The 27,640-nt window shown below is 41.9% G+C and overlaps 2 protein-coding genes and 1 long non-coding RNA gene across 4 annotated transcripts in view; 1 reads left to right on the forward strand and 2 right to left on the reverse strand.

The window, feature by feature from the left end:
- The window catches only part of BZW1 (basic leucine zipper and W2 domains 1), a 13,340-nt gene extending 12,302 nt beyond the window's left edge, over nucleotides 1-1,038 (reverse strand). Inside the window, exon 1 of one of the 2 annotated variants that reach the window (XM_021670705.2) lies at nucleotides 867-1,038. The gene's annotated coding sequence lies outside the window, so the exon portion shown is untranslated. Of the gene's footprint in view, nucleotides 1-686; nucleotides 791-866 lie in introns of those variants that run through there. The other variant, XM_021670704.2, reaches the window with a different exon arrangement.
- Nucleotides 523-27,542, forward strand: LOC110568250 (uncharacterized). The gene is made up of 4 exons (XR_002478550.2): nucleotides 523-911; nucleotides 13,505-13,579; nucleotides 17,566-17,682; nucleotides 27,249-27,542. It is a non-coding gene; the product is annotated as an uncharacterized LOC110568250 (long non-coding RNA).
- The window catches only part of LOC105731455 (aldehyde oxidase 2), an 88,191-nt gene continuing 75,683 nt past the window's right edge, over nucleotides 15,133-27,640 (reverse strand). Inside the window, exons 34-36 of the mRNA XM_064373205.1 lie at nucleotides 27,224-27,391; nucleotides 17,432-17,504; nucleotides 15,133-15,926 (exon numbers count right to left, since the gene is read on the reverse strand). Of these exons, the coding sequence (XP_064229275.1) occupies nucleotides 17,451-17,504; nucleotides 27,224-27,391 (222 nt within the window). The 3' untranslated portion in view covers nucleotides 15,133-15,926; nucleotides 17,432-17,450. The remainder of the gene's footprint in view (nucleotides 15,927-17,431; nucleotides 17,505-27,223; nucleotides 27,392-27,640) is intronic.

Consider the following 27,640-nt stretch of genomic DNA (forward strand, 5'->3'; position numbering starts at 1 on the left):
GTCATGCCTGTGACAGCAGCTGCTGCCGCCTTGCACCATTCAAGCCTGCAAAACTAACAGAGAGCAGCCAGTCTAGCCTCCTTCGCCCATATCCCACAGTACCAGCCTCCTCCCTGGGCACGTGTCTCCCACTCCACACCCTTCCTAGCCTCCCGCCCAGGAACCCCTTGGCCACAGCGGGGCGCCGTAGGGTGTCGCGGCTCCTTCTCTACTAACCCTGTCGCCTGCGGTGGCAGCCGCCGCAACGAACGGACCACAGCCGCTGAGGCGCTTCGCGCCGGGGCCCCAGCCGCCCCGTATATCCGCCGGCCCTCCGGCGAAAGCAGCGGCCGCAGTGGTGATGGTGGCCCCTCCGCCCCGCGCGGCGGAAGCCTCCACGCGTATACCACCCAACAGAGGCCGCGGTGGCTTTGTTACCCAGGCCAGGAAGGGCCCGGAGGGGGCCGCCTCGGCCACTGCCTTCGCCGCCGGCGCCGCGGCGCGCATCCTGACCCCACTTCCCGACCCGAGCCACTGCCGCCCCTCGGCCTCCCTGCCGAAGCGGCAGCCTTTCAGGCCCAGGATCCGACTGGGCCTCGAGAGGCGTCCTCCGCTCGGGCCCATCCAGCTCGTTGCCTCCCTCGCCCTCTGCCCAGTGCCGATAACCAGCAACGTCGGCTCGGAGTGAGCCGGGCGCCCCGCCTCACCGAATTTTAGGCGAAGAGGAAAGAGCCAGAAATCCCAGGTGTAGCGGCAACTGCGGCGGTGTCTCCTCTACGACCGGAACTAACGCCAGGAGGAGGAGGAGGGAGAGGTGCCACCCCCGCCCGGACAGCTCTCCTATCGCGAGATTTCTTCCCCCGGCCCCACCCCGGCGGCTCGCCTACCTCTTGGCCGAGCGCCTCCGCCTTTTCCAATCCGCGCGGGTTAAGGTGAAGGACCGAAATAGGGGAGGAGAGAGAAGTTTCAAGGCTTCTTTCTTCCCTTACTGGGTTCCACGTCGCCTGGATACCTGTCCTAGACTAGCTTATTTTTCTTCCGCCGCTGCGTCTTCCGCCCTGTTAACACACGGAGGGGTTGGAAGAGCAGAGCCGCCCCCCGCCGGTCTCAAAGTTGGACGCGTCCGCCTGGAGTCCCTCCCTGCCGGCCCCCTCCTCCAGCGCCGGAAGTAGAAACCGGAGGGCGGGGGCGGAGGCTGGGGGCGGGTCCGGAGGCGTGGCTTGGGGAAAGAAACCACACCTCGCCTCCGCCCCGGCCGGGGTGGGCGGAGCTCGCTCCGGCTGAGTCCCTAGCGGGACGACTTTGCTCTGAGGGGCTGTCTCGTTGTTCATTGCCTCCCTTAGGAGCGAGGAGGACACAAGCCGAGGGTTCAGAGGGGATAATTCTGTCCTCCAACCGCGGCCCCCGCGCTCTGCAGCGGTCGTCTTCCGAGTGTGATGGCAGTGGGGACTTGGAGAGCATCAAATCCCTTAGAGGACTTGTTAGAACAGATTGCTGGGCCCCACCCGCAGTTTCTGATTCTGTAGGCCTGGTGTGGAGCCCATGAATGTTCCTTTCCAACAAGTTCTCTGTGATGCTGCAGCTGGTCTACGGACCACACCTTGGGAACCCCTCAGTTAGAGGGTGTATCATCAGGGAGCTGGGGTACGATCAGATAAGATAGTGCGTGTGAAAAGCACTGGGGACCTGTCAAAACTCTGCTGATAGAGATGCACAGCGCCTTTAGGATGTAGCCCCATGTTTTGATTCACTGTGCCACAGTTTGCTTCTCTCTGGTTGTTTCCCTATTCTCTGGTAGAAGGAGAATGGCTTCTCTTCCCTAAACCTTTTGATAAAATAGTTTGTATTAGTTGACTTCTTTTGCTTAATTATCTGACCTCTATCACCCCACCCCTGCGCAACCTCATGGAAAATTACTTCCTCAACGTTCTTTTCCTGAAATTATTGCCAAACCCAGTGATTCTTTCATTCTCCACCCTGTTTACCTGCCTCCTTGAATCGTGTCTGCAATTATCCTGGTTACGCTCTGAATGTGCCCTTGCACAGTTATTTGCTGACTCTTCTGTACTGACACCTTTTCTTTCTGCATACTTTCTTTTGTGGCAGTCTCATACATTCTCAAGGATTTAACGTTTACTCCGCTTAAAAGAGTTCCAAGATCATCTACTGAATCATTAAGCAAATATTTGTTAAATCCAGGCTCTATGCCCTTCCAAGTTGAGGCAACAGCAGTGGGAAGGAGGCAGGAAAGAAACGGATCTGTTGGAGGAACTGCAGGAAGCTATTGTGACTGGGAAGGCTGTGGGGAGCAGAAGGAAGTGGCCGGACTCAGATCTCTGTCTCTCACCCGGTCCTTTCTCCCAAGCCCCTACTCCACACTATCCGGTATCTTCACTGCCCGGTCAATTTAACACTGTCAGTGCTGTCGATTGCTCTTCCCCCAGAACTATACTTTTCACATCTGAAGTTCTGTTAAAGGTACAACGTTTCACAAATAAAAATAACTAATACACACCTATATGTATCAGGCACTTTTCTAAGCACTTTGTATAGTGACCCCATTTGATCCTCAAAACTACCCTATAATGTAGACTCTATTATTAGCCCCATTTAACAGATGGAAAAACTGAGGCATCGAGATCAAGTAACTTGTCTAAGATCATAGAGCTAGTAAGTGCAAGAACCCAAGCAGTCTGGCTTCATCATTATAATATACCACCTCACCACCAAGATCTTATTTATTCATTCAACAAATATGTGTTAAGCTAGAGACCAGTAGAGATAGTGACATGTCATGCCTATGGCCTCACAAAGCTTATCTTCTATTTTTGCCATATTTTAAATTCTATCATCTTTCCCCAGTACCATCTTGATTTAGGCATCTATTACCCCTAACTAAATGGGACTTTTGCAATAACTTCCTAACTGTACTATCCCCTTTCTCAACACTTCCAGAGCAGTCTTCTCAACTGCAGCCTGTATCATTTCTCTTTACTGTTTAAATGCCTCTGTTTGTACTCAGGGATGGTTCTGACCAATGTTTTTCACCTTTACTTCCCATCACGTTTGTGGTTCTCTTTTTTTAAAATTTATTTCTATATGATTTTAATAATGTTCCCTAAGTAATTACTAATCAAGCTTTTCTTCAAATTCAAATTAACAAATACATATTATGGGAGTCTTGCTCTGTTACCCAGGCTGGAGTGCAGTGGTGCGATTTCGGCTCACTGCAACCTCCGCCTCTCGGGTTCAAGCAATTCTCTGCCTGGCTAATTTTTTTTTTTATATTTTTAGTAGAGATGGGGTTTTACCATGTTGGCCAGGCTGCTCTTGAACTCCTGACCTTGTGATCCACCCACCTTGTCTTCCCAAAGTGCTGGAATTACAGGCATGAACCACTGTGCCTGGCCTACATTTGTGGTTCTTAATCTGTTATTACCATTCATTGTGGGGTATGTAGCAAACAATTTTTAACTAAAAATGATATTAAAGTAAGTAGATTATTAAAGTGGATTAAAGGTTTCCCTGAACTCCTGGCCTTAAATGATCCTCCTGCTTTGGCTTCCCAAAGTGTTGTAATTACAGACAAGAGCCGCCACGTCAAGCTACTTAGCTTTTCTCTGCTTTTGGGTGGTCCCACAGGACTAGGCACTGTAGGCTGGCATGGGAAATGTTTGTAAATTGTATTATGGCAGAAAAAGTTTCCAAACAATTGAATTCTATGCTTTTGTCAGACAGGACACACCTCATCTTGACCTTTCTTGAGATGTCCTTCCTTCATTTTCCACTGTCAAAATCCCACTTACTGTCTCAAGCGTTGTTTCAACTACTGCTTTTTTCTCTTAAGCCTTTCTTAGTCACAGATGTGAACACGTTCCTTCTTTGTAATTGGGACTACAGGCATGAGCCATTGTGCCTACTAGTTTTGTTTGTTTGTTTGTTTTTTGATGGTGATGGGTCTTGCTTTGTTGCCCAGGCTGGTCTCAAACTCCTCACCTTACTAGGTAGCCTCCCACCTCAGCCTCCCAAAGTGCAGAGACTGTAGTTGTGAATCATCATGCCTAGCCTTGCCCAATTTTATGGTTGTTTTGGGAAAAGGATATGCTGACTTCTTCACTCTGCCATTGCTGTGAATCCCCCTCAGTACTTTTGGATTTTAAAATTTTGAACTACTTAAAAAGAAAGGTGCTAAGTGCAACATGTGAATGTGATACTGCTTTTAACTTCATTCATGGAAATGGGTGTTTCTTTTTCAAAAGTAAGTAACAATAGGTTTTTATTTCTAACAATTAGAAGAATGTCAAGGGCCTGTTTTGAAAAGCACATTGTTAACCTTGAAAAATGACCTGGGGAAAGTATTTATTCCTATGCTTTGAGTCTTCTAGAAGCTTATACAACATTCTATGAACCTGGCTTAAATACTGTAGCATATGTATATGAAATACTTCTAGATACGCACACGTATATATGTATGCATATATTTATGTATGTATGTGTGGCTAGAAGTATTTTCATAGGCGCCACAACATTTTTACAATGAAAAAGCTTTGAGGTACAATGAGCTGTTAAATAATTTCATTTTAGATAAAAAAATGTGTTAAGTATCATTCACTTGCTACATATCTCACATATACCATTTCTTTTACTTGCTGCATAGAATGATTTTAATAGTTATTATTATCAATATTATTTGACATAAGATAAAAATAAAAATAAGCACTGCTTAATTACATTAACATTTTAGTAATATTTGATAAATAAGTACCCTCTTTTAGCAAACACGCTCTATTATTTAGATTTTAATTTTTTTTTTTTAATAGAAACAAGATCTGGTTATGTTGCCCAGACTGACCTCAAACTCATGGGTTTAAGCAATCCTCCCACCTTTGCCTCCCAAAATGTTGGGATTATAGGTGTGAGCCACCACACCTTGCCTTGATTTTTGAATAAGGCAAAATAATTGGGAGGTTTACGGATTCAAGAAATTTGGCATACACACATTTTCTGTTTCTCTCTTTCTGCTCTTAACATCAGAATAATGACAGGTTAAAGTGAAAACTCTTTGCTCCTGTAAAGTGCTTATTCTGAATATAGTTTGAGGTGAGTTGCCATTAGTAGTATTTGGAGTGATTTTAATATGTGCATTCTAAGTTACATAGCATTCAAGGCATTCATTAAAACAAAATAAAGACCAACAAAGGAACAGTATGATGGCATGTGGTATGTTAGCTATAGGATTGTTTAGAAAAAAACTTTATTGCTTATTATTAATAGTTCATATCTCATAGAATATTACTGCGGAACTGAAGATTAAGAAATGTTACTGAGGATGCCAGATCCAAACATCTCAGTGTTGAAAAATTATCTCCAATGCATAACTGTTTCCCTGGCATATTTAGATGGCCATCCTTCTTTGATGTCTCTTTTTAAATCTACATTTCATTTTTTGGGAGCCTCTGTGTGATGGAAAGGTTTTTTTTTTTGTTTGTTTGTTTGTTTTTTTGAGATAGAGTCTTGCTCTGTTGCCCAGGCTGGAGTGCAGTGGTGTGATCTCAGCGCACTGCAACCTCTGCCTCCCTGGTTCAAACGATTCTCCTGCCTCAGCCTCCCAAGTAGCTGGGATTACAGGCGTGTGCCACCACGCCCGGCTATTTTTTTGTATTTTTAGTAGAGACGGGGTTTCACCATGTTGGCCAGGCTGGTTTCAAACTCCTAACCTCGAGTGATCCACCCGCCTCGGCCTCCCAAAGTGCTGGGGATCACAGGTGTGAACCACCGTGCCCAGACAATGGAAAGTTTTTATCCAAGATGAAAAAGCAGCTAAACTAAATAGGACTTAGTAACTGCCTTATTGCCATTATTAGTAGTACTACTGCTATTACTTGGTATGTACTACTATTAGTAGTAATAGAGTGGTTACGGTAGACCTTAAATTTATAGAGGATGTTACTGTATACAAAAGATTTTCACATACATTTTATAATTCTTCACAAAAACTTTGTGAGAAAGTAAGGCTACCTTGCTTTCAAAGTAAGCTAAGTATAATATAATTGATGATTATTAGTCTTCCAGAAGAAGGGCATGAACTACCATTAAGTAAACTTAATGTCAATTTATCTGATAAGAAAAAGTGGAACTTTTTTCTAATGATGGATTTCAGGCCCTACTCTTAAAAGGGAGTCTTGGAGGATTTCCCAGATCTTTCTGGGATAAAATTAGTTTTCTTTAAAAAAATAGTTTCATTTTCCAGAACTTAACCAGTACAGAAGGCTGTAGCAACAGAAAATATTATACAATAAGGCTTGCCCAGCACAGAGATTTTTTACAGTAGGTGACTAGTTATATTAAGTGCTAAAGTGAAATTCTCTGTTAGTTCTCTATACCTGTTCTTTGAATTCAACTCACGTTTTTTCAATGCCTAAATTCCATGAAGAACTTTTAGAACCTAAGCATGTTCATAGGCCATTCTTGTGTTTCTATAAACAAATACCTGAGGCTGGGTAATTTATAAAGAAAAGAGGTTTAATTAGCTCGTGGTTCTGCAGGCTGTACCAGTGTGGCACCAGCATTTGCTTCTGGGTGAGTACTTTAGGAAATTTATATTCAGGGCAGAAAGTGAAGTAGGAACAGGGACATCACATGGCGAGAGTGGGAGCAAGTGAGAGCGAGGCAGGAGGTGCCACACACAGACTTAAACAACCAGATCTCACGTGAACTCAGAGTGAGAACTTATTTATCACCAAGGAGATGGTGCTAAACCACTCATGAGGGATCTGCCCCCATGATCCAATCACCTCCCACCAGGCCTTACCTCCAACATTGGGAAACACATTCAACATGAGATCTAGGAGTGGACAAACATCCGAACCACATCACCAGGTAAAAAGGGCTATACAATAACACTAAGAACATTGGGGTTTCATGACTTCAGAAATTTTAAGAATTTCTTGCCTAGGAAGAACAATGTATAAGCAACAGATTTAATTGCCTTTGAGACATGCTTTTGGTGAGAACTCTTAGGAAGGTCTCTGCCTTTCCTTATGTGCCTGATGTGCTGTAATGGAGGTCCAAAGACAGCAAGTCATGGTGCTTGTGACATGCACTGTCCAGTGAGGGACATGGCACAATGCCATCACGAGTGTATTACACAAGATGCCGTTACAATGTGGAAAAGGGAGTGACCAACTCCACAGGGTTGAGAAGGAAGGGGTTCCCTAAGGATCCTGAATAGGAAACATTTCAGGTAGGTCTTGGCAGAAGAGGTTGGTCAGATGGGGAAGAGGGAGGTAAGAGCAGCATGTGGAGCAGCCTGAAACATAGCCGTCACATTTGAGAGCAGGGAGCGGCTTGCTGTGTTTGGTGTAGGGTATATGTGAATCTGTATATGTGAATATTGGGGAAGGGATGGCAAAGATGAAGCAGGGGATACCTGAAGAGAGCTAAGAGCCCATCCTAAGGAGTTTGGTCTTCATCTATGTTCTGCTTTGTATGTGGTAATTTACCTGAAAACGCTTGAGAAATTTAGTGTAAACCATATGATGTATTTAAATGTAAGTTAACTTTTTTCTATACTCTAGGTAGCATCAACTTGCACTCTAGGTGTGGTTCATTAGCATTTGAAGAATCCAAATCATGAATCCACACTTCAAATTTGGTTACCTACACATTTCAAATAATTTTGCAAGAGTCTATTTTAAGGTTTGTTCATTGGCATAGTGGATGTTAGAAATAAGGTATGTGGTTGACTAGAAAGGTTACACTTGCTCTATGAACCTCATCCAAGGAAGGTGGAGGAATCCAGCAAGCGATGCTGGCAGTAGCCTCCCAGGTGTGGAGCGCTATTGGTTCTGAGTACTCTCCTCCGTGAGGTTGCTATCACTGGCCCAACTATTATAGAAGGGTAGATGGTTCTGCCATCAGGTTGTTGGGTCCACTCAGAGTGAATCTGTCATGTGAGATGTTTGACTTACCTCTAACTTTTAGTGGGGGCTATGGCTATTTATGAAGAGAACCTGCCAATTGCTGTGTTCATCAATTGCCTAATTGCCTTAAATCACTGTGTAACTGGTCAGTAGTGGAGACCACTAGAGATTATCTATATGATACCAGCAGACTGTCAATATTATATAAAGTTACTCTGGGGAAGGGGAGCATTGGTGAGCTGGAGAATAAGATCCTGTTGAATTATATTTCAACTAAGTCAATGTAACCCTTCAACAACCTGCTTTTTGTCTACTTGCTTTTCTTCCTCTTCCCTCTATGGATTCTTAAGCTACCCAGGTTAGGCCAGGTGCAGTGACTCACACCTGTAATCCCAGAGCTTTGGGAGACCAAGGCAGGAGGATCACTTGAGGTCAAGAGTTTGAGACCAGAATGAGCAATATGTTGAGACTCCATCTCTACTAAAAATAAATAAATCAACTGGGTATGGTGGTGTGCACTTGTAATCCTAGTTACACAGGAGGCTGAGGCAGAAGGATTGCTTGAGCCCAGGAGTTTGAGGCTGCAGTAAGCTATGATGGTGCCAGTGCACTCCAGCCTGGGTGACAGAGTGAGACCCTGTTCCAAAAAACTCCCGCAAACAAAAAGTACCCAGATTCTGGCATTGCCAGAATATTTGGGTAGTATATCAAGATAGGGTAGGGGTGGGCAGCAGTATATGGGAATTTTGGAAAAGCTCCTTAAATATTTCTCATAGGTCTACTCTTGCTTCTTCCAGGGTTAGATAATTTAGGAGTGGGAAGAAGATTAGGGCTAGGGAGAAGAGGATTGGATTTGTGCGTGTGTGTGTGTGTGTGTGTGTGTGTGTGTGTGTATGTGTGTCTGTGTGTGTATCTCCTCAATTTTTATGGACTATAAGCAACTTGTGGAGATTGAAAAATCAGCTCCCAAACTTTGTTTTATTTACTTTTTGGATAAAAACATGAATAAACTATTGGTAACAATGGTGTTTGAGAGGCCTTGGGAAGAGTATATTTTCATGATACTGATCTGGATAAGCTTGGAGGACATTTTCATTCCAACAATTTCTTGAGCACAAGGAACAAATAAACCAAAGAAATGGAAAAAGGTCTTAGCTAAATTGGTACAGGCTCTGTTCTTGTTATATTTACTAAAAGGAAAGAAAAAGGAAAAGAAAGAAGTTTATTCTTTATTTTTTTCAATTTTTTTATCATGGTAAAACATACATAACCTAAATTTTACCATCTTAACCATTTTTAAATATACAGTTGTGTGTTATTAAATAATGTGCACCTATCACCACCATTCATCTCTGTAGCTCTTTTCATCTTGCAAAACAGACCTTATACCTATTAAACAATAACTCTCCTTCTACTTTCCCCACGTGCTTAGCAACCACTATTTCATTTTCTGTCTCTCTGATTTTACTACTTTAAAGTTTTCATATAAATGGAATCATACAGTATTTGTCTTTTTGTGACTGGCTTATTTTATTTAGCAAGGTTCATCAAGGTTCCTCTATGTTGTAGCTTGTGTCAGAATTTCATTCCTTTAGAAGGCTATTATTTGTATAATATATACCACATTTTCCAATAACAGTTTCTCCATTGATGGACACTTGGGCTGCTTCCACGTTTTAGCTGTTGTGAATAATGCTGCTGTGAACATGGGTGTATAAATATCTTATTGAGACCTTGCTTTCCATTCTTTTGCTGTAAACATAAAAGAAATGGAATTGCTGGCTGGGCGTGGTGGCTCACGCCTATAATCCCAGCACTTCGGCAGGTGGGGCTGAGGTGCAGGGATCATGAGGTTAGGAGTTGGAGACCAGCCTAGCCAAAATGGGGAAACCCAGTTTTTACTAAAAATACAATAATTAGCTGAGTGTGGTGGTGTGTGCCTGTAATTCCAGCTACTCGGGAGGCTGAGGCAGGAGAGCTACTTGAACCTGGGAGGCGGAGGTTGCAGTGAGCTGAGATCATGCCACTGCACTCTAGCCTGGGCCACAGAACAAGGCTTCATCTCGGAAAAAAAAAAAAAGGAATGGAATTGTCGCATCCTGTGGCAATCCAATTTTTAATTTTTTGAGGAACTACCATACTGTTTTCCACTGCAGCTGTACCAGTTTACATTCCTACCAGCAGTGCACAAGGGTTCCAACTTCTCCATGTCCTGGCCAACACTTTTTATTTTGCGGTCGAATTTGTGTGTTTTTAAACTTTTATTTTAGGTTGAGGAGTCCATGTGCAGGTTTGTTATATAGGTAAACTCATATCATAGAGCTTTGTTGTATAGATTATCTTGTCATCTAGGTGCTAAGGCTAGTACCCAATAGTTATTTTTTCTGATCCTCTCCCTCTTCTCACCCTCCACCCTCAAGTAGGCCCCGGTGTCTATTGTTCCCCTCTTTGTGTCCAAGAGTTCTCATCACTTAGTTCCCACTTATAAGAACATGCAGTATTTGGTTTTCTCTTCCTGCATTAGTTTGCTAAGGATAATGTCCTCCAGCTTCCTTCATGTTCCCGCAAAAGACATGATCTTGTTCTTTTTTTTTTTTTTTTTTTTGAGATGGAGTCTCACTCTGTGGCCCAGGTTGGAGTGCAGTGGCATGGTCTTGGCTCACTGCAACCTCCACTTCCCAGGTTCAAGCGATTCTCCTGCCTCAGCCTCCTGCATAGTTGGGACTATAGGTGCCCACCACCATACCCAGCTAATTTTTGTATTTTTAGTAGAGACAGGGTTTCACTGTGTTAGCCAGGATGGTCTTGATCTCCTGACCTCGTGATCTGCCCTCCTTGGTCTCCCAAAGTACTGGGATTACAGGTGTGAGCCACTGCTCCCAGCTGATGTGGTTCTTTTTTTTAATGGCTGCATAGTATTCCATGGTGTGTACGTACCACAGTTTCTTTATTCAATCTCTCATTGACTGGCATTGTATTAGTCTGTTCTCACACTACTCTAAAGAACTACCCGAGACTGGGTAATTTATGAAGAAAAGAGGTTTAATTGACTCACAGTTCTGCAGTCTGTTCGGGAAGCATGGCTAAGAGGCCTCAGGAAACTTACAATCCTGGCAGAAGGCAAGGGGGAAGCAAAGCACAACTTACATGGTAGCAAGAGAGAGACAGCGCAAAGAGGGAGGTGCTACACACTTTCAAACAACCAGATCTCATGAAAATTCACTATTATGAGAACAGGAAGGGGGAAATCTGCCCTCATGATCCAGTCACCTCCCACCAGTCCCCTCTTCCAACACTTGGGGATTACAATTTGAGATGAGATCTGGGTGGGGACACAGCGCCAGACCATATCAAGTATTAGGTTGATTCCATGTCTTTGCTATTGTGAATAGTGCTGCAATGAACATTTGTGTGCATGTCTTTAGGGTACAATGATTTATATTCCCTTGGGTATATACCCAGTAATGGGATTGCTGGGTATAATGGTAGTTCTGTTTTTAGCTCTTTGAGGAATCGCCACACTGCTTTCCACCATGGTTGAACTAATTTACACTCCCAACAGTGTGTAAGCATTCTCTTTTTTTCTGCAACCTCACCAGCATCTGTTATTTTCTGAGTTTTTAATAATAGCCATTCTGACTGGCGTGAGATGGTATCTAATTGTGGTTTTGATTTGCATTTCTCTAATCAGTGATATTGAGCTGTTTTTCATATGCTTGTTGGCCACTTGTATGTCTTTTTAAAAGTGTCTGTTTATGTCCTTTGCCCACTTTTTAATGGGGTTATATGTATGGCGGTTCATCATTAGTTACATTTAGTCAATAGATTATATTTGTTGTAGAATATGAAATGTATTCATTTAAATTATAAACTATGTTCATCAGATTAATTGCTGTAAAAATTATGTAGGCTCTTCTTACATATGGAAGAACCTCAGAGTCCTGCGTTTATTTTTTTTTTCCTTTGCTGACTGCATGTCAGCATCTAACTTTAAGTGTATAAACCAAGGAGGGAGAGTGGGAGAGGTATGAGGGATGAAAAACTCCCTATTAGGTACAATGTACACTGTTTGGGTGATGGGTACACTAAAGTCCCAGACTTCACCACTATACAATTCATCCATGGAACCAAAAACCACTTGTGATCTTAAAGCTGTGCAATATATAGTGACTTCTATACAATATATAGTGAATAGATGTCAAATATATAGCCAATGGGTTTATTAGACAATGTTGGAGGATAACATTAAAAAGTTACCCGCAGGGGGAGGTTTACTTGAGGCCAGGGCTTTGAGACCAGCCTGGGCAATATTGGGAGATCCCATCTCTACAAAAAACATGTAGTTAAAAAATTAGCCAGGCCTGGTGGCACACTCCCGTAGTCCTAGCTACGCTGGAGGTCAAGGTGGGAGGATTGCCTGAGCCCAGACATTTGAGGCTGCAGTGAGTCATGATTGTACTAGTGCACTCCAGCCTGGGTGACGGAGTGACACCCTGTTTCTAAAATAAACGAAAATAAACGTCTCATAGTATTTTTTTTTTCTTTTAGCCTTATTTCCAAGTTTTGGAAAACTTTGCTTAATATGTGCAAGTAAAATAAACAGTGACTCCAGCAGACTTATATCCAATAAAAATGTGAAGCCTAGTTTCTTTGTCAAATAACTGTAGGTTTTTTCTTTTTACCTTCCTTAGATCTCCTGGCTCATGGATATCTGAGTTGCACAGTGTAGGTTCATCTGTACTTTTGTTGTCATAGAGCACATTCATTGGCTCTTCCTTAAACAAACATATGTAAGTATCAGCTTGAGATAGACCCTATGGTAAGAGATGAGTCCCTGTCATCAGTCAGTGGTTTGTCTAGAAAGAAAGGATACCCATGCAGACAAATAGTGTATGTGACAGAAGAACCAGGTACAATAGGGGCATAAAGGAGAGAGGGTCACTTCTACTCCAAAACTATCCATTAGTCTCAGCAAGGTTTATTGGTAGAGTGGGTTGAATAGCGTCCTCCCAAATTAATGTCTACCTGGAACCTCAGAAGTGGCCTTATTTGGAAATAAAGTCTTTGCAGATTAATTAAGATAAGGTCTTACTAGATTAAGGTGGGCCCTAAATCCAATGACTGGTGTTTTTATGAGAAAGGAGAGGATTTGGATACAGACATACTGGGAAGAAGGCCACGAGATGACTGAAGCAGAGGTTGGGGTGATACAGCCACAAGGAACGCCAGGAGCCACCCAAAGAGGCAAGGAAGGATTCTACCTGAGAACCCACGGCCCTGCCAGCACCTTGACTTTGGACTTCTAGCCTCCAGAACTGTGAGAGAATACACACCGAAGCCACCCAGCTTGTGAAAATTTGTTGCGGCAACCCTAGGAAACTGACCACTGGAAAGGTGCTGGGTAGGTCACAGAATTGAGGGCAGAGCTGAAGAACCAGGCACAGGAAGGAGGGCATTTCTGAGGAGCTCAGCAGCGAGAGCTTGTGGACTGTCTGCGGCCATCCAGGCGACCTGCTACAGTGGCCTTTTCACCTTGTGTACCTTGCGCAAGAGCCTATCTCTCAGGAAAGACTCTAACCCAGCTTATCCCATTCATTTCCCAGCAGCTCATTTGGAACATGGAGTGGAGGATGGATGATTTCCCAAAGGAAGAGACAGCAGTCAGATAAAAACAACAGGTGACCACTTCATAGATGACAGTAAAGTCCCTTTTGGAAGAAGAAACTGTCCTGTTGAATGCTACTCTTTTACTCAGTGACAGTGGGTGGTTACAGATGTTGAGAAATACTGTCTTGGCGGTTATGTGCAGAATGGTTTGGAGCAAGAATGGTTGGAGCAGAATGGTTTGGAGCAAGAGTAAATGTGAAGTTTACTAAAGTTTACTAAATTTCACATTTAGTAAAATTATCTAAATGTGAAGTTACAGGAGCACAGGGGAGCCTGTCCTACTGTCCCTCGGCAAAGGAAGGAACGCTATTGCTTTGTACTCAGTGGTATCTTAACATTAACTTTCAGGGGTGTGTGGGGGGACTGAGAAAATTCCTTTATTTTCTGTCTCCAACTATTTCTGCCTAATTTTTTAACTTTCTTTTGACATCTTAAACATTAGAAAGCATATCTTTTTGCTATTTGTCTGCTCAATTATATGAAACAGATACAATGTTAATTTTCACTGTTCTAGGGTGGAACTGGGAGCAGGCTTTTTCTTTACAAAAAAGAAAACTGACTCAGAGAACCCAGGCCCAGAAGGCAAAAGTACAAATGTCTCCTGTGCTCCAAGTCCCAGAGAGTAAGAAATAGGAGGCTCCAGGAAGCCCACGATGAGCATACAGTTCCTCACCCTTATAGGTACCACCAGGCTGCCATGGATGCTGGGAAGTGGGTAGGGTGGAATTGTCTAGACAGAGAGAAGGCGCACAGCAGGTGTGAAAACAGGGGCAGGAGCCAGGTACTTGTCCTGTTGCCCTAGCCTTCTTCAAACATTCTGACATTTGGCTATTGTGTCCTGTCCGTTTGTAGGGCCAGCTGAGTAGCTCTGATTTTGCCAAGCGTGGCTGGGCATTCTGGGACAGGCTACATACTGGGGCTTCTGGGAAAGCAGAAGTTACACTCTGTATATGTGTGAGAATTGGATGGATGGGGGTGGTTTGTGTCTTAGTTGGTTTGGGCTGCTATAACAAAAATACCATAAATTAAGTGGCTTATAAACAAAAATGTTTTACTCACAGTTCTGGAGGCTGGGAAGTCCAAGTTTCAGGTGCTAACAGATTCAGTATTTGATGAGGGGCCCCTCTCTGGTTCATAGACGGTGTCTTCTTGCAGTGTTCTCACATGGTGAAGGAGGTTGCCTCGCTCTTGGAGGTCTCTTTCATAAGGGCACTAATCTCATTCATGAAGGTGGAGCCCTCATGACCTAATCACTTCCCAGTGGCCCCACCTCTTAATACCACAACCTTTTCTAGGACCTAGTATCTTATAACAACAACAACAAAAGAGCAAACAAACAAACAAAAAATACCAGCACTTTGGGGTTTAGGTTTGAATGTATGAATTCTGGGGGGACATAAACATTCAGGCCATAGCAGTATGAGAGTAAGCCTTTGCTTTATCTTTTTTTAAACATCCAAGCCATGTTAATGTATTACTTATTTAAAAATTTTAGTCAGTTTCATATTTTAATGATGTTTATTGAGCCCAAAGAACTGGTTACAAATATATGGCTTCAACTGTATCTTTTTTAAAAAGCATTTTATTAACATCCATGCCGTCCAGATTTTACTGCATCAATTCACAGAAATAATTTTTATTCAGGCCCCTCTATTTTTAGTGCTTTATAGTTTTCAAGTATGACAAATGGAAAATAAATACCCAGTAATCATCCTTATCTCCAACTGACCAAATTCTAAGAAAAAAAAAAATACAATTGTATTTACCGTCATTTAAAATAATGCATATGGTAAGGCAAACTTTTTATATTGCTTTACCCCCTTCTCCCAATCCAAAAGAATGTTAATCAATTGAATAGTAGATCTACATGAGGGAAATACCACTCCTTTGCTGTCAAATGCACGTACATAGACCTATGGCTGATCCATGGCAAAACAAAACTTGCAGAACTCTCTTGTGGTTACTGCATCAAATACACTGGGAAAATCATCATATATTTATCTACCAAGAAGTGTCATTCATTCGATGATCACAACCTGTATTACCAGTCCAGTTAGATTGGATGGACACAAAAAGGAAAAATTTGCATTTACATCAATGTTTATATGATCTTTTCAGAAACAAATCAGCATTAAACTTGCTTGCTGTGGATATAGCAGTGCTTTGCTGGTGGCTTCTAGGCTGGAAAGTCTAAGTAAAATACTTTGTAAATAATGATTCATTGGGTTAATATAATCAGAGTTGGATAATGTTTCTAAATTTTGTGTCTATTTTTTTTCTACAACAGTGTAAGAGTATCAGTTTGGAACCCATTTAGGATTAACAAGCCATCTTTTTACTTGTGAAAAACTGAAACATCTGGAAAGAAGAAGAAAAGACAATAATTATGAAACAAAGTGTACAAATCTCTCAACTTCATATTTAGGGAGAAGAACAATAAATAATTGACAATTGGGTTGGTAAGATTTACAGTTATGAATAAGTGCATTTGGGTAGTTACTTACTCTCCTATGGCTTCCATGCCTTCATTTATAAAATAAGAAACTGGATGACATCAGAGGTTTTTGAATATTTTTAGCAAGAGGTTTAAAATGTTATGGGGAACACACTCACATGTATATGTTTTTAGTGTGGTATAAATTTAATTTATAAGATCAATGTTGTACACTTCCTTATAAAGCAAATATGTAAGAGCAATTATGTTACTTTGAAGAATGTAAGAATTTGGAATTGCAGGTAAAGGATGACAGTTACAGACTCAGAATGCAATTTATATGTGCATCTTGTTTTGACTACAAGGCATGGATAACATTCTGACACACAGAAATAATTATAAGTGGTAAAGTGACAAGAGGTTTTTTGTTTTTTAAATTTGTCTTGCAATTTGAGGATGGTCTTTTAAAAAATTCTTAAATTTAAAATTTTAATTAAAAAAGAGAGACGGGGTCTTGCTTTGTCACCCAGGTTGGTCTTGAACTCCTGGGCTCAAGTGATCCTCCCATTTTGGCCTCCCAAAGTACTGCGATTACAGGCATGAGCAATCATGCATAGCAGAGGATGGTCTTTATTTTAAAGTCTGTCAGGCTGGGCACAGTGACTCATGCCTGTAATCTCAGCACTTTGGGAGGCCAGAATGGGAGGATCACTTGAGCCCAGGAGTTCAAGACCAACCTGGGTGACATAGCAAGACCCCGATTACATTGAAAAATTAGATTTTAATGAAAAAATTTTATTTTTTTTCTGAGTGTATGCCATAGAGTTCTTTCTCTTCCACAGTGTTTTCAGTTGTTGCCCTGTTAGTGTGCAGAACATAGAAGTTTAATTTTCTAACAAAAAAACAATGTTTCTTCTTATCAGCATGTATTTCCCAAGGAGTTTCTGTGGCCACTCTCCAAAGCGTTCGGTGCTCTGTGTGTTGTGTTAAGCAGCAGCACAAAATTGCAGCAGTTGAATTCAATGAATACAGATAGGTAACTCTTCCAAACAGTGCTAGTTAATTATAAATGGAGTAATCAGTAGATTCCAATTTGGTGTTTTGCATTCTGGTTGTGATTCTTAGAAGAATCAGGGAGTAGGATCTTTAAATATTTTAATCCAGTGTATTCTCATATTTTATTTTAAAATAAAAAGAAAAACTACCATGTTGGTTAAAACACCCTGGCCTTCCTTTGTCAGTTCCCCAAATCATGCATATTTAGTGTTAAAGGTCTTAAATATTGGATAAGATATATTGACTTTAAAATGAAGCATGATTTAAGCACTTGTGCAATCCTTGATTTCTGTAGAACACAGTGTGAAAGCTACTGGATTGTCTGATTCTCCCCCACTCTTTGAATAATACTCTTTTAGTTTATTGATCTTACCTTTTAGGAAATACCAGTGTTATGCTATAGGGATAGACCAAGGTTTAAATGTCTTAGGGTCATCTCTTGGGATCTAAGAAAGAAAGAAAATTAAATACTTAATATACTATAACACCACTGCAATATTTCAACAGGGCATTACATCAGATCTTGGGTTTTAAAAATTTTTTGGATGAGAGGAGACTGGATGTTCCTGGCTCCTGGGGCATGGGACTGTGTTATTCCTTTCAAATGACAACTGTGAAAAGAAGGTGAGTTTGTGTTGTCGTCTCTGCTATACCTAATGTTGCTACTAAGTAAGAGGGCACTACAGACTTTTTTTTTTTTTTGAGGCAGAGTCTTGCTCTGTCACCCAGGCTTGCTCTGTCACCCAGGCTGGAGTGCAGTGGTACGATCTCAACTCACAGCAACCTCCTCTTCCCAGGTTCAAGTGATTCCATGCTTCAGTCTCCTGAGTAGCTGGGATTACAGGTGTTCACCACCACGCCTGGCTCATTTTTGTATTTAGTAGATATGGGGTTTCACCATGTTGGCCAGGTTGGTCTGGAACTCCTGGCCTCAAGTGATCCACGTGCCTCGGCCTTCCATACTGCTGGGATTACAGGCGTGAGCCACCGTGCTCAGTTTAGTAAGAGGGCACTTCAATTAGTTACCTATCTTCTTTGCTTTCCAGATAAGAATCCAAAAAGAATTATACCTCCTATGAATTCATCTGGGAGTGGGGATGTGACTAGGCTGGGCAGTGTACACACTGAACCCACACACCTAGACTCCTCCACAGTGATAAGATAACAGCCCTGTTGGCACCTTTAGCCAAAGGGGTTGTGTGACATTGTGTTCTTGCTGGTTAAACCCCAGCCTCATTTCACTCTACTGGACTACAAGTCCCAAGAATTGTTCATCCTTTCTCATGGTCCTCAATGCTTGTCTCCTCTTCAGGGAATTCTCCCCTTTAGGTTCAACCCCAAAGCAGAACACACATCCCTCCTCTCCCCTGTTATGTTTTGGTTTGAAGCGTTGACTTTTAGTTACAAATATGTTACAAAGCAAAGCAAACTTTTCCCTGATCATGGAAAGCTATGAGGGTTCCAAAGAGCTTTCTCCCCTTTCCTAATAGATATTTATTTCACAGAAATACAAAAAGCCAAGTAATCCATCCAACTTCTACCACTCAGGACATTTTCCTAAATTCGTTCTTACTTTTTGCCCTCTATATTGAAATGTAAATGAAGGGCTAGGTTTGCCTTCCCAAAGGGCCTTCCCTATTCTCTTCTTAGCTGCTCCTGTGAGAGCTGCTTGGCTCTCTTCTTTAGAATGAGGCTGTTCTGCAAAGTCTGGGCTGGACACAGGGCAAAACTCCTCAGTTTAGCCTATGGGAGATTTAAGTCTACTCTTCTGCTAAAGTTATGGAATTTTTAGTCTCTCTCTCTCTCTCTTTTTTTTTTAAGACAGAGTCCTGCCCTGTCACCCAGGCTTGAGTGCAGTGGCAAAATCATAGCTCACTGCAGCCTCAAAGTCCTGGGCTCAAGCAATCCTCTCACCTTAGCCTCCTGAGTAGCTGAGACTATAGGCATGGCCCACCATGCCTAGCTAATTTTTTTGTTTGTTAGTGAAGACACCATCTTGCTTTGTTGCCCAGGCTGGTCTCGAACTCCTGATCTCAAGTGATCCTCCTGCCTCAGCCTTCCAAGTGCTGGAATTACAGGCGAGAGCCACTGTGCCTGGGCACTTCTAGCGAATCGTTAAATCTAAGGGTGGTTTTAGGGATCCCTGACTCAATTGTCTTCACTATCATCATCAGTATGTATTGACCATTTACTATGTGCAACAACTGCTAACTGCTTTATATATTATCTTATTCAATTCTTACAACAACCCTGTAAAGTAACTAGAGTTATTCTCTCCATACCCCACCTGTCTCTCATTTTATAGATAAGAAAACTGAGTGATCAGAGAAGTTAAATAAAGCATCAAAGGTAGAGCTGGGGCCGGGTGCAGTGCCTCATGCCTGTAATCCCAGCACTTTGGGAGGCTGAGGTGGGCAGATCGCTTGAGCTCAGGAGTTTGAGACCAGCCTGGGCAACATGGTGAAACCTTGTCTCTACCAAAAATACAAAAACTAGCTGGGTATGGTGGTGTGCACCTGTAGTCCCAGCTACTCGGGAGGCTGAGGTGGGAGGATCACTTGAACCTGGGAGGCGGGGGTTGCAGTGAGCTGAGATTGTGCCACCGAACTTCAGCCTGGGTGACAGAGCAAGACTCCATCTTAAAAAAAAAAAAAAAGAAAAGAAAAAGATCGAGCTGGAATTGAAACCCAGATACACTCTGACTTGGGGCCTGTCTCATGCACTAAGCTAAAACAGTTCATTGTAACTCTTCTCCCTGGCAGGATGAGATGGGCTGTCTTTTCTCCTGTTTTATATTCTGCATCTCTTATTTCCTCTCTTAAACTGAGGAATGCCTCCAGCTTTTGCCTCTTCCCTTTTAGGTGTTCTCCCTATCTCTCCCTTTCCTCTGCCCCTACAAACCTAAGGAGGAAGAGATCACATAGGAGAGTTTTTAGATACAAAAATATACATTCAATAACAGTATCAGAGAATCTCCCTTCAGAAGTGAGAATAGCTACTCTGTGAAATGTCACCAAACACTGCAGGGAAAAGATTCAGTTCCTGCATCCTGGGACAAACGTATTCAATGTGGAACCAGTTTCACAGCCAATAAAACCTCTTTCAAGACAGCATGAGAGGCTAGAAGAATGTGGTTAAGAATGAGTACATACCTGAGTATGTGCGTGCATGTGTCTGTGTGCGTGTTTATGGGAACAGGACAATAGGTTGAGCATTCTGAGGAAGACACCATGGGAGACTCTCAGTCTGTCTGAGCTGTGCAGTCCACTCTGTGTTCCATCTCAAGGAATCCAGGTGACCGAAGCATGTCTGTGCTGGTCTAAGGCCCTGCCAATTATCTGTAGCTTAGATTTTAGCTGAACAGGCTGGAGATTTCATGTTTTCACATGTTGTGGTCTATGAGCCCTAAGAAATAGAAAGGCAGTCTTGTAGGGCTGGTAGTACATCTCCCCCAGCTCAGAGAAATCCAGGGCTGTGTATGGAGTATGGGGTTGAACAGGCTTCATCTTGAATGACTAGTGTTCGGGAGTGAACCGCCTGAGAGGAGTGGGTAAACCAGGCTGCCGGCAGTATGTGAAATGTTCACGTGCCTCTCCTCCATCAGGGAGGAAGGGCTCCAGTTACTGAACTAAACAGGTGGCGCTTTTAATGCTGCCAACTCTCACTGAGTCTGGGCATCTAGAAATGCAAAAGAAGCAGGGAGGGAAAATGAGAGGTGGGGATGTGAGAGACGCTGTGCTGTAAAGGGAGGGGAGTCCATAGATGGAGATGGCATTAGGGTTTGCGGCGTGGGAAGAAGGTGAAGGACTTTGGAAACCAGCCATTGGTCAATCTCAGAATAGCAGATTCTGTGAAGGACAGGCATGGCCATTTGGAATTGAGGACTGAGCTAAGAATGAAGGACTTTTCCCCACTAGGTTATGATAAAATCATGCGTCAGTGTAATGCAGGACATTAGCCATTTGTTATGGTTGCAAGGAGTTCTTGTGAGTCAGCATGTTCCAGGCTGCCCCTTCAGAAGTGGGGTAAGCTGAAACCTGTTTATAAACTTGTTTCCAAGCTGAGTTGTCTGATTTTAACTTCCGGGAGATGGAAACTGAAGCTGCTAATTGACTTTACATGGCCTCCCACTGTGGCAGCCCACATACACCACATTTTGTGATTACTCAATAAATACGTTTTGCTGCTGGTGATATTAAGATAACATGATTTTTTTTTTTTTAAAAAAGTCTGACCTATTCCACATTCTCCAGGGCAGTATTTTTCTAATTTTTGAGAGTGTGGAACCCTTCATGTCTCTGAATCCTAAAGATTTTTTTAAAAAAATGAAATCACTGTTTCTAAGGAGAAGACCTAATTTGAAAGTGTTAAATATGTATTTATGTATATCTTTAAGGGAAGTTTCCTTTTTTTTCCCCTTGTGGAATTTAAGATGACTGTACAAAACACATTTTCCAAGAAATATATATTTTTCTTTCTCCCATCACCGAAAAGGAAATTACATAAAGACTATGTTTCTGGCCATGCCTAGCTGAGCCAGGCTGCCCTGCTGGGCTCAGAGTAGAAACCATCACCAGCAACACTGTCCTCACCAGAAATTAACCACCTGAGAAAGAGCCCATGTAAAAATGCAGCCAGCAATGCTGTGATTAAGGTTAAACAAACCCAAACATGTTAAAAAAAAAAAAAGAAAAAAAAAAAAAAACCTTTTGACATAGTAAATTGCTCATACATACACTATAATTATTATTATTTTTTTGGTAACGAACATGCCTTAGGCTTCTTACCAATGCCTGCCTTTCTTGAAGCTAATTTACCCATGAACATGAGGCTGCTAGTTAGAAGAGTTGTTGTTTATTCTGGCCTTAGCAGGTCAACTTGATTTAATGTGGAAACACTTTTCAAGCTCTTTGGGAGAGGCATATTTTGAAGAAGGTCATTAACAGTTTATGGGTTTTTGGTGATGACCTTAATGCTAATATTTAGAGTGACTCATATTTACACAGTATTTTTACATGCATTATTTTATTTAATTCCAAGGGAAAAGTACTGAGCATTTTTCCATCATTTCTGTTTAAGAAACAGATCTAGTTAGGCTGTTATTTACCTTATGGGTCTAAGACGGTTATTAAAATAGGAGGTCTTGAACTTCTCAATACTTACGCTCTAGTACACAGATATTCCGACTCCCCGACCTTCTTATTCATTAGAACAAACTGTGTTTTGACAACAGCATTCAAAGGCCCAATACAAAGACTGTTAATATCTGTTTCTCATTCTTTCTCTGTATTTGCATAGTACAGCATTGTGTACCAGTGTGAATCATTATATATTTCAATTAAAAGCCATGTTGTAGTTTTGATCAAGTGTATTAAAAATGTAAATTCTGATTTTTTTTTGTTCCAAGATGCTTTAGAGATTAGTCTGTGTGAGCAACCAGGCTATAAGAACTTCAGGAGGCCTGCTGTGCCTCCTACGGGGATGAATGAATTACAGTCACTAAAAGTCTAAAGAAGTAGACCTGAAGTGTGATAAAGACTAGTAGGAAAGCTGCTGATTGGAAGGACTATCCAGGTTTCACTCTGCTGTTGTGAAAATGAATGGTGTGACCACAAATTCTATTTTCTCTCTCTGCCAGGAAGAACAACAATTCTAAGATTTTTCTACCAGAGAGGCAAATCATACACTTAAGAAGAGGGCCACTTTTGAGGGCTACTTAGTCCCAAGCGAATTTGATTCTTTTGAAGCTGCCGCAGGGCCTTTGCACGAGCTGGTCTCAGCCTGGACTGTACCATTGCCAGCTTTATACTTGCTCTCTTGCTTCATTCAGACTTTGGCTCAAATGTGAAAACTCCCAGAGGGAACTTCCCTAACAAACTACAATCAAATAATCTCTGCTTCACATTCTAGCTCCCTTCTCTTCAATTTTGCTTCACAGTATTCATCACCACCTGCAATTATATTGTGCATTTGTTTACTTGTTTACTGTCTGGCTTTCCTCACAGAATGTAAGGTTCATGTCATATGGAGAATGATCTTGCTCGCCACTAGTTTTTTAGTTTCCTAGCAGTGCCTGGCACATGGAAGGTGCTCAATAAATATGTTAGATGAATGAATAATTGCATGATGAGTAACCAAAGTGGGATCCCATCTATGACCCCCCAACTTCAAGAAAAGCATAAGGCTAAGTTGGAAAGGCTTTGTTCTATGGGATGTATTAGGATACCCCAGGGTCAGTCAAACACTTATAATTCACAGTCATTGTTTGTCGTCCTTCCTTGCTAGGCTATAAATGCCTTGAGAGCAGGGACCTGTGAGTCTGGTTCACCATGTATCACATGGTGGTACACGCCTGTAATCCTAGCTACTCAGGAGGGCTATATTCCTGGGACCTCAAACTATGCAGGAAGGAAGGGATCAAATGAAATTGTTGAATTTGATTAAGGCCAAGTAGGAGTTAACAAGTTGAACAGAAGAAGATGGTTCCAAGGAGAAGGAAGAGCACAGCAGAGGCCCTAAAGCAGGAGTGAGTGTCTCTGTCCTTGACATGAGGAATGACAGAAGAAGGCAGGTGTGGCTGGGTGGGGTCACGTGTGGCTGGAGAGGTGGGTGGGGTTGGCCATACTGGACTCTGAAGGTTTGTAGGCTTGGGAGGGCAAGTTAAGAAGTTTTCTATCTCCTACAAGCAAAGGGAAGCTTTTGCCAATGTGTGTGCTGGTGCGGCATGGTCTGCTTTGCCACACCACAAGCTCTGGCTGCAGCGGATGTAGGGAGACCAGCCAGGAGGCAGCTTTGATCCAGGATGGAGAGATGGTAGGTAGCTTTAGGGTCACCAGAAAGTAAACTCCACCAAGATGGGGGTCTCTATTTCATTCACTACTGTAGCCCCAGAATTGTTCTGTAGAACAATGCCTGGCACACTTTTGATGCTCAACACCTGTCTGCAGGATGAATGAATAATATAGTGGTTAAGGGTGGAGGAAATGGACTGGGTCAAGAAATTGTTGGGGGGTAAAAACGAACAGGACATGGTGAAGGACTAGCGACTGAGTATGAGGGAGAGAAATGGCAGGATGGCTTCTTGGTTTCTTGTTTATATTTCTATATGGATGGAGAAATATTGCCATTTCTTGCAACAGGTAATAGTAGAATAATCTAAATTTTGTGTGTTTCTTGGCCTCTTTGTTAAACTAAAACTTAGGACATCCTCCTTTCTGTGCTCCTTGGGAGGTTCCAATCAAGGCTGGCTTCTAACCAGCCCCCTCCCTTTGTTCGTGAACAGCTGAGGAGAAGGGGTCTGGAGGCTTGAACAAAGTAACTTAAGTCTTCTCAAGTATTTGGAGAGGGCTTTCTTCTCACTGTTTCAAATATATGTGAATTCAGTGCAATGGCTAGAAATATTGTAGGTTGTGAGAAATATGAAGGATAAATAATCATGGCTGGGTGCGGTGGCTCACACCTGTAATCCCAGCACTGTGGAAGGCTGAGGCAGGCATATCACCTGAGGCCAGGAGTTCGAGACCAGGCTGACCAACATGGTGAAACCCCATCTCTACTAAAAATGCAAAAATTAGCCGGGCATGATGGTACATGCCTGTAATCCCAGCTACTCAGGAGGCTGAGGCAGGAGAATTGCTTGAACCTGAGAGGTGGAGGTTGCAGTGAGCTGAGATTGCACCACTGCACTCTAGCCTGGGCAACAGAGCAAGACCCTGTCTCAAAAAAAAAAAAAAAGAAAAGAAAAAAAAAAGAAAAAAGGATAAATGATCATTCTCCATTTAGTCTAAGTAGCCTTAATAACAAGGTGTTTGTTACTGAAAAGTTAAAAACATTCTGTCCTGCCCTCACCCCTCAAATTTATTCCAATGGCTACAGATAAAGATTCAGAGTTTGTAGGATAAACGAGTTTGGCCAGGTATTTTCTTTTTGTGTTTAAGCAACTATTTTTTGAGTGATGTTTCATGGGATACTTTTCCCATGAAATTCCCAATCCAGATTTTCTGTGACTGAGGCTCAGCAGAGTCATTCCCAATGATACTGTTCAAATCTTTTTAAAGACTTATTTTAGGGACATTTTGATTTTAATTAAATGAGTTTACAAATAAGATACATTGTAAATGTAAACATATATAAATTGAAAGATGGTTAAAAGTGTACACACGTGCACACTCATACTCCAGAACATGGTTATAGTTAGTTCTAGTTGGTGGGAATATGGCTGATTTTAACTTCACCTTATTCTTTTCAGCATTTTAAAATTTTTCCATAAGGGATATGTTACTTTTACAAAGACAAAAGGCAATGTATGTTATTAAAAGGAGGTCTAAAATACCAAACATAGATTATAACCTGAAGGGATATTTAGAAACTATGTCTCTATGAGTATTTTAGAAAATGCTAGGTTATTCTAACATTGAGCATTTGATTTATGTGCACAAATTAGTAGATGATTTATATCTGTAAAGATATATCAGTCTTATCAAGGAACCATCAGACTTGAGAGAAAATATGGTGTCATCACATGGACCAGGTAGCTAAGAGGCTAAGTCCCAAATGGTAAATGAAATCGAAGTGTTTCATTTCTTACCATTGAATATGACAGAGCTACTTTGCCAGACAACTGGACTATTCAAAACAGCCTGAAATCTTAGAAATGAAGGAATTCATTTTCTAGGAGCCAGGCCAATGGAAGACTGAAAACATTAACCTCAGGCAAGAAAGGAAGATTAGAAGTATCTTTTTGTTGTGTTTCTTAGTTTTCTTAATCTGCCTCATTCCAGAAAAGGGTATTTATTATTGCAAAATGTGAATGAGAATATTTTTTAAAGGTCAGAAGTGCTTATGCTTTTGGGGTATGAGATGACACCATTCCACAGTGACCGCAGAGTGAGGAATGGGCAGATGACTAACCTCTAGGCCACAATGGGCACGGAGGAGTTCCTAGAGTGGGTAGAAGGTGCTAGTTCCCTAGCTCTGCCCATCTGAAGAGGGACTGGCCAGAGGCAGGTGATTGTAATCATTGCTGTAGACAATGGAATCAGATGGGGGTCAGAACCATAGACTTGGAGGGAAATTACAGGGTGACCGTGTTGAGTTAGATTTGAAGATGGAAAGATAAATAGGCCATGTAGGGGAAGGAAATTAATAATTATGACACTTCCTTTTAAGCAATATTTCTGTAAAATCTTTTTACTCTATGGTTTGCTATTTTGGAGAAGTCAGTTAAGTATTTTGGCTTCTTTTAATATAGATTTGAAAACACAAATTTCTTTTTACAAAGTAGAGAATCAACTGTTTTCTCTCTGAGAGGCCATATATTATGGTGAAGCCAGACAGCCTGGGTTTGAATCTTAACCCTTAAATGCTAGGTGTGTGATCTTGGGCAAGTTATTGCACCTATTTCACCAATAGTAAAATGAAGAAAATACCAGTAGTTACTTATAGAATTGCAGTAATGACTAATATGCCTAAAATGTTTAGTGTGGTGTTCAGTCAATGCTAGCTATTACTTAAATTAGGATGCTTAGGAAATTGGCAACGGCTAGGCTCAATGACCTCTGGAAAGTTACTTGTCTGTAACCTTCAGCAGGTGGGATTTGCCATGGGTGTATCCACGCTGATAACTGCCTAGCCCTCTCCCTCCTGGGCTGGGAGGCGTTGGTATGAAACAGAATGAAGTAGAAAGGTAGTAGCTGGCAATGGGATCACCCTACTTCTAAATGACAGGCAGTCTGTGTATACTCTGTATAGGGAGCACAGAAAGTGACATTATCAAATATGGCTATATGACACATGGATTTCTGCATGTGTGTGTTTGTTTTTCTTAAGGGGCAGGATGGAGTTGGTAGGCTAGAGGGAGGGAGGGAATACTTAACCACTGTTTGGAGAAATCAGTCAGTTGCTTTCCATTTAGCTATTAGTTTTTGCAGCATGACAGTAATAAATTATCCTACTTCAGGGTTGGTAAGATTATCAAATTAAAATGTAGGAAATGCTTTTTTAAAAGTTAAAATTACTACCTGTACACAAGGTGTATTTGTGTGATTTGCTTTTTTCATTTCATAATTTGATTAGCTAGACACAGATTAGGTTATAAATTTACCCAAGAGGTCTAAGAAGCAGGAAATAGACAAATCATCCTTTAGGAAAATAAACAATTCCATACCATTTCTGTGAATCGATCTGCACAGGCCATTCGGACCCATTCTGGCGTTGCTGGGCTCTGCACCGTGAAGTCCTCAGCTATGCCTCTTTCTCTTCGTACTGTGGCCACGGCGTCAGCAATGGCAAAGAACACAGATGACCCCAGGAACATCCCAGACTCCCCAAGGCCCTGTAAGAAGGTACATTGGTTTAAGAACATCTATACTACACTACAAGTTTCTAGAGGGTAGGGGCCAGGTCTTGTTCACCATTGTATCCCCAACCCCTGCGTAGTGTTTCGTACACAAAATCTTCTCAATAAATGTTTGTTGGCTGACTTACTGACTGAATGAAGCTTGAGTAGTCTTAAAAATCCCAGTATAATCTGAGTTTCCCAGATCTTGAATCCTGTCTGGGTTAAATTTTGTTCTATAGGAAA

This window comes from Aotus nancymaae, unplaced genomic scaffold, assembly GCF_030222135.1.
Source record: "Aotus nancymaae isolate 86718 unplaced genomic scaffold, 86718_ANA_hifiasm-v0.15.2.pri h1tg000008l, whole genome shotgun sequence".
Taxonomy (NCBI): Eukaryota; Metazoa; Chordata; class Mammalia; order Primates; family Aotidae; genus Aotus; species Aotus nancymaae.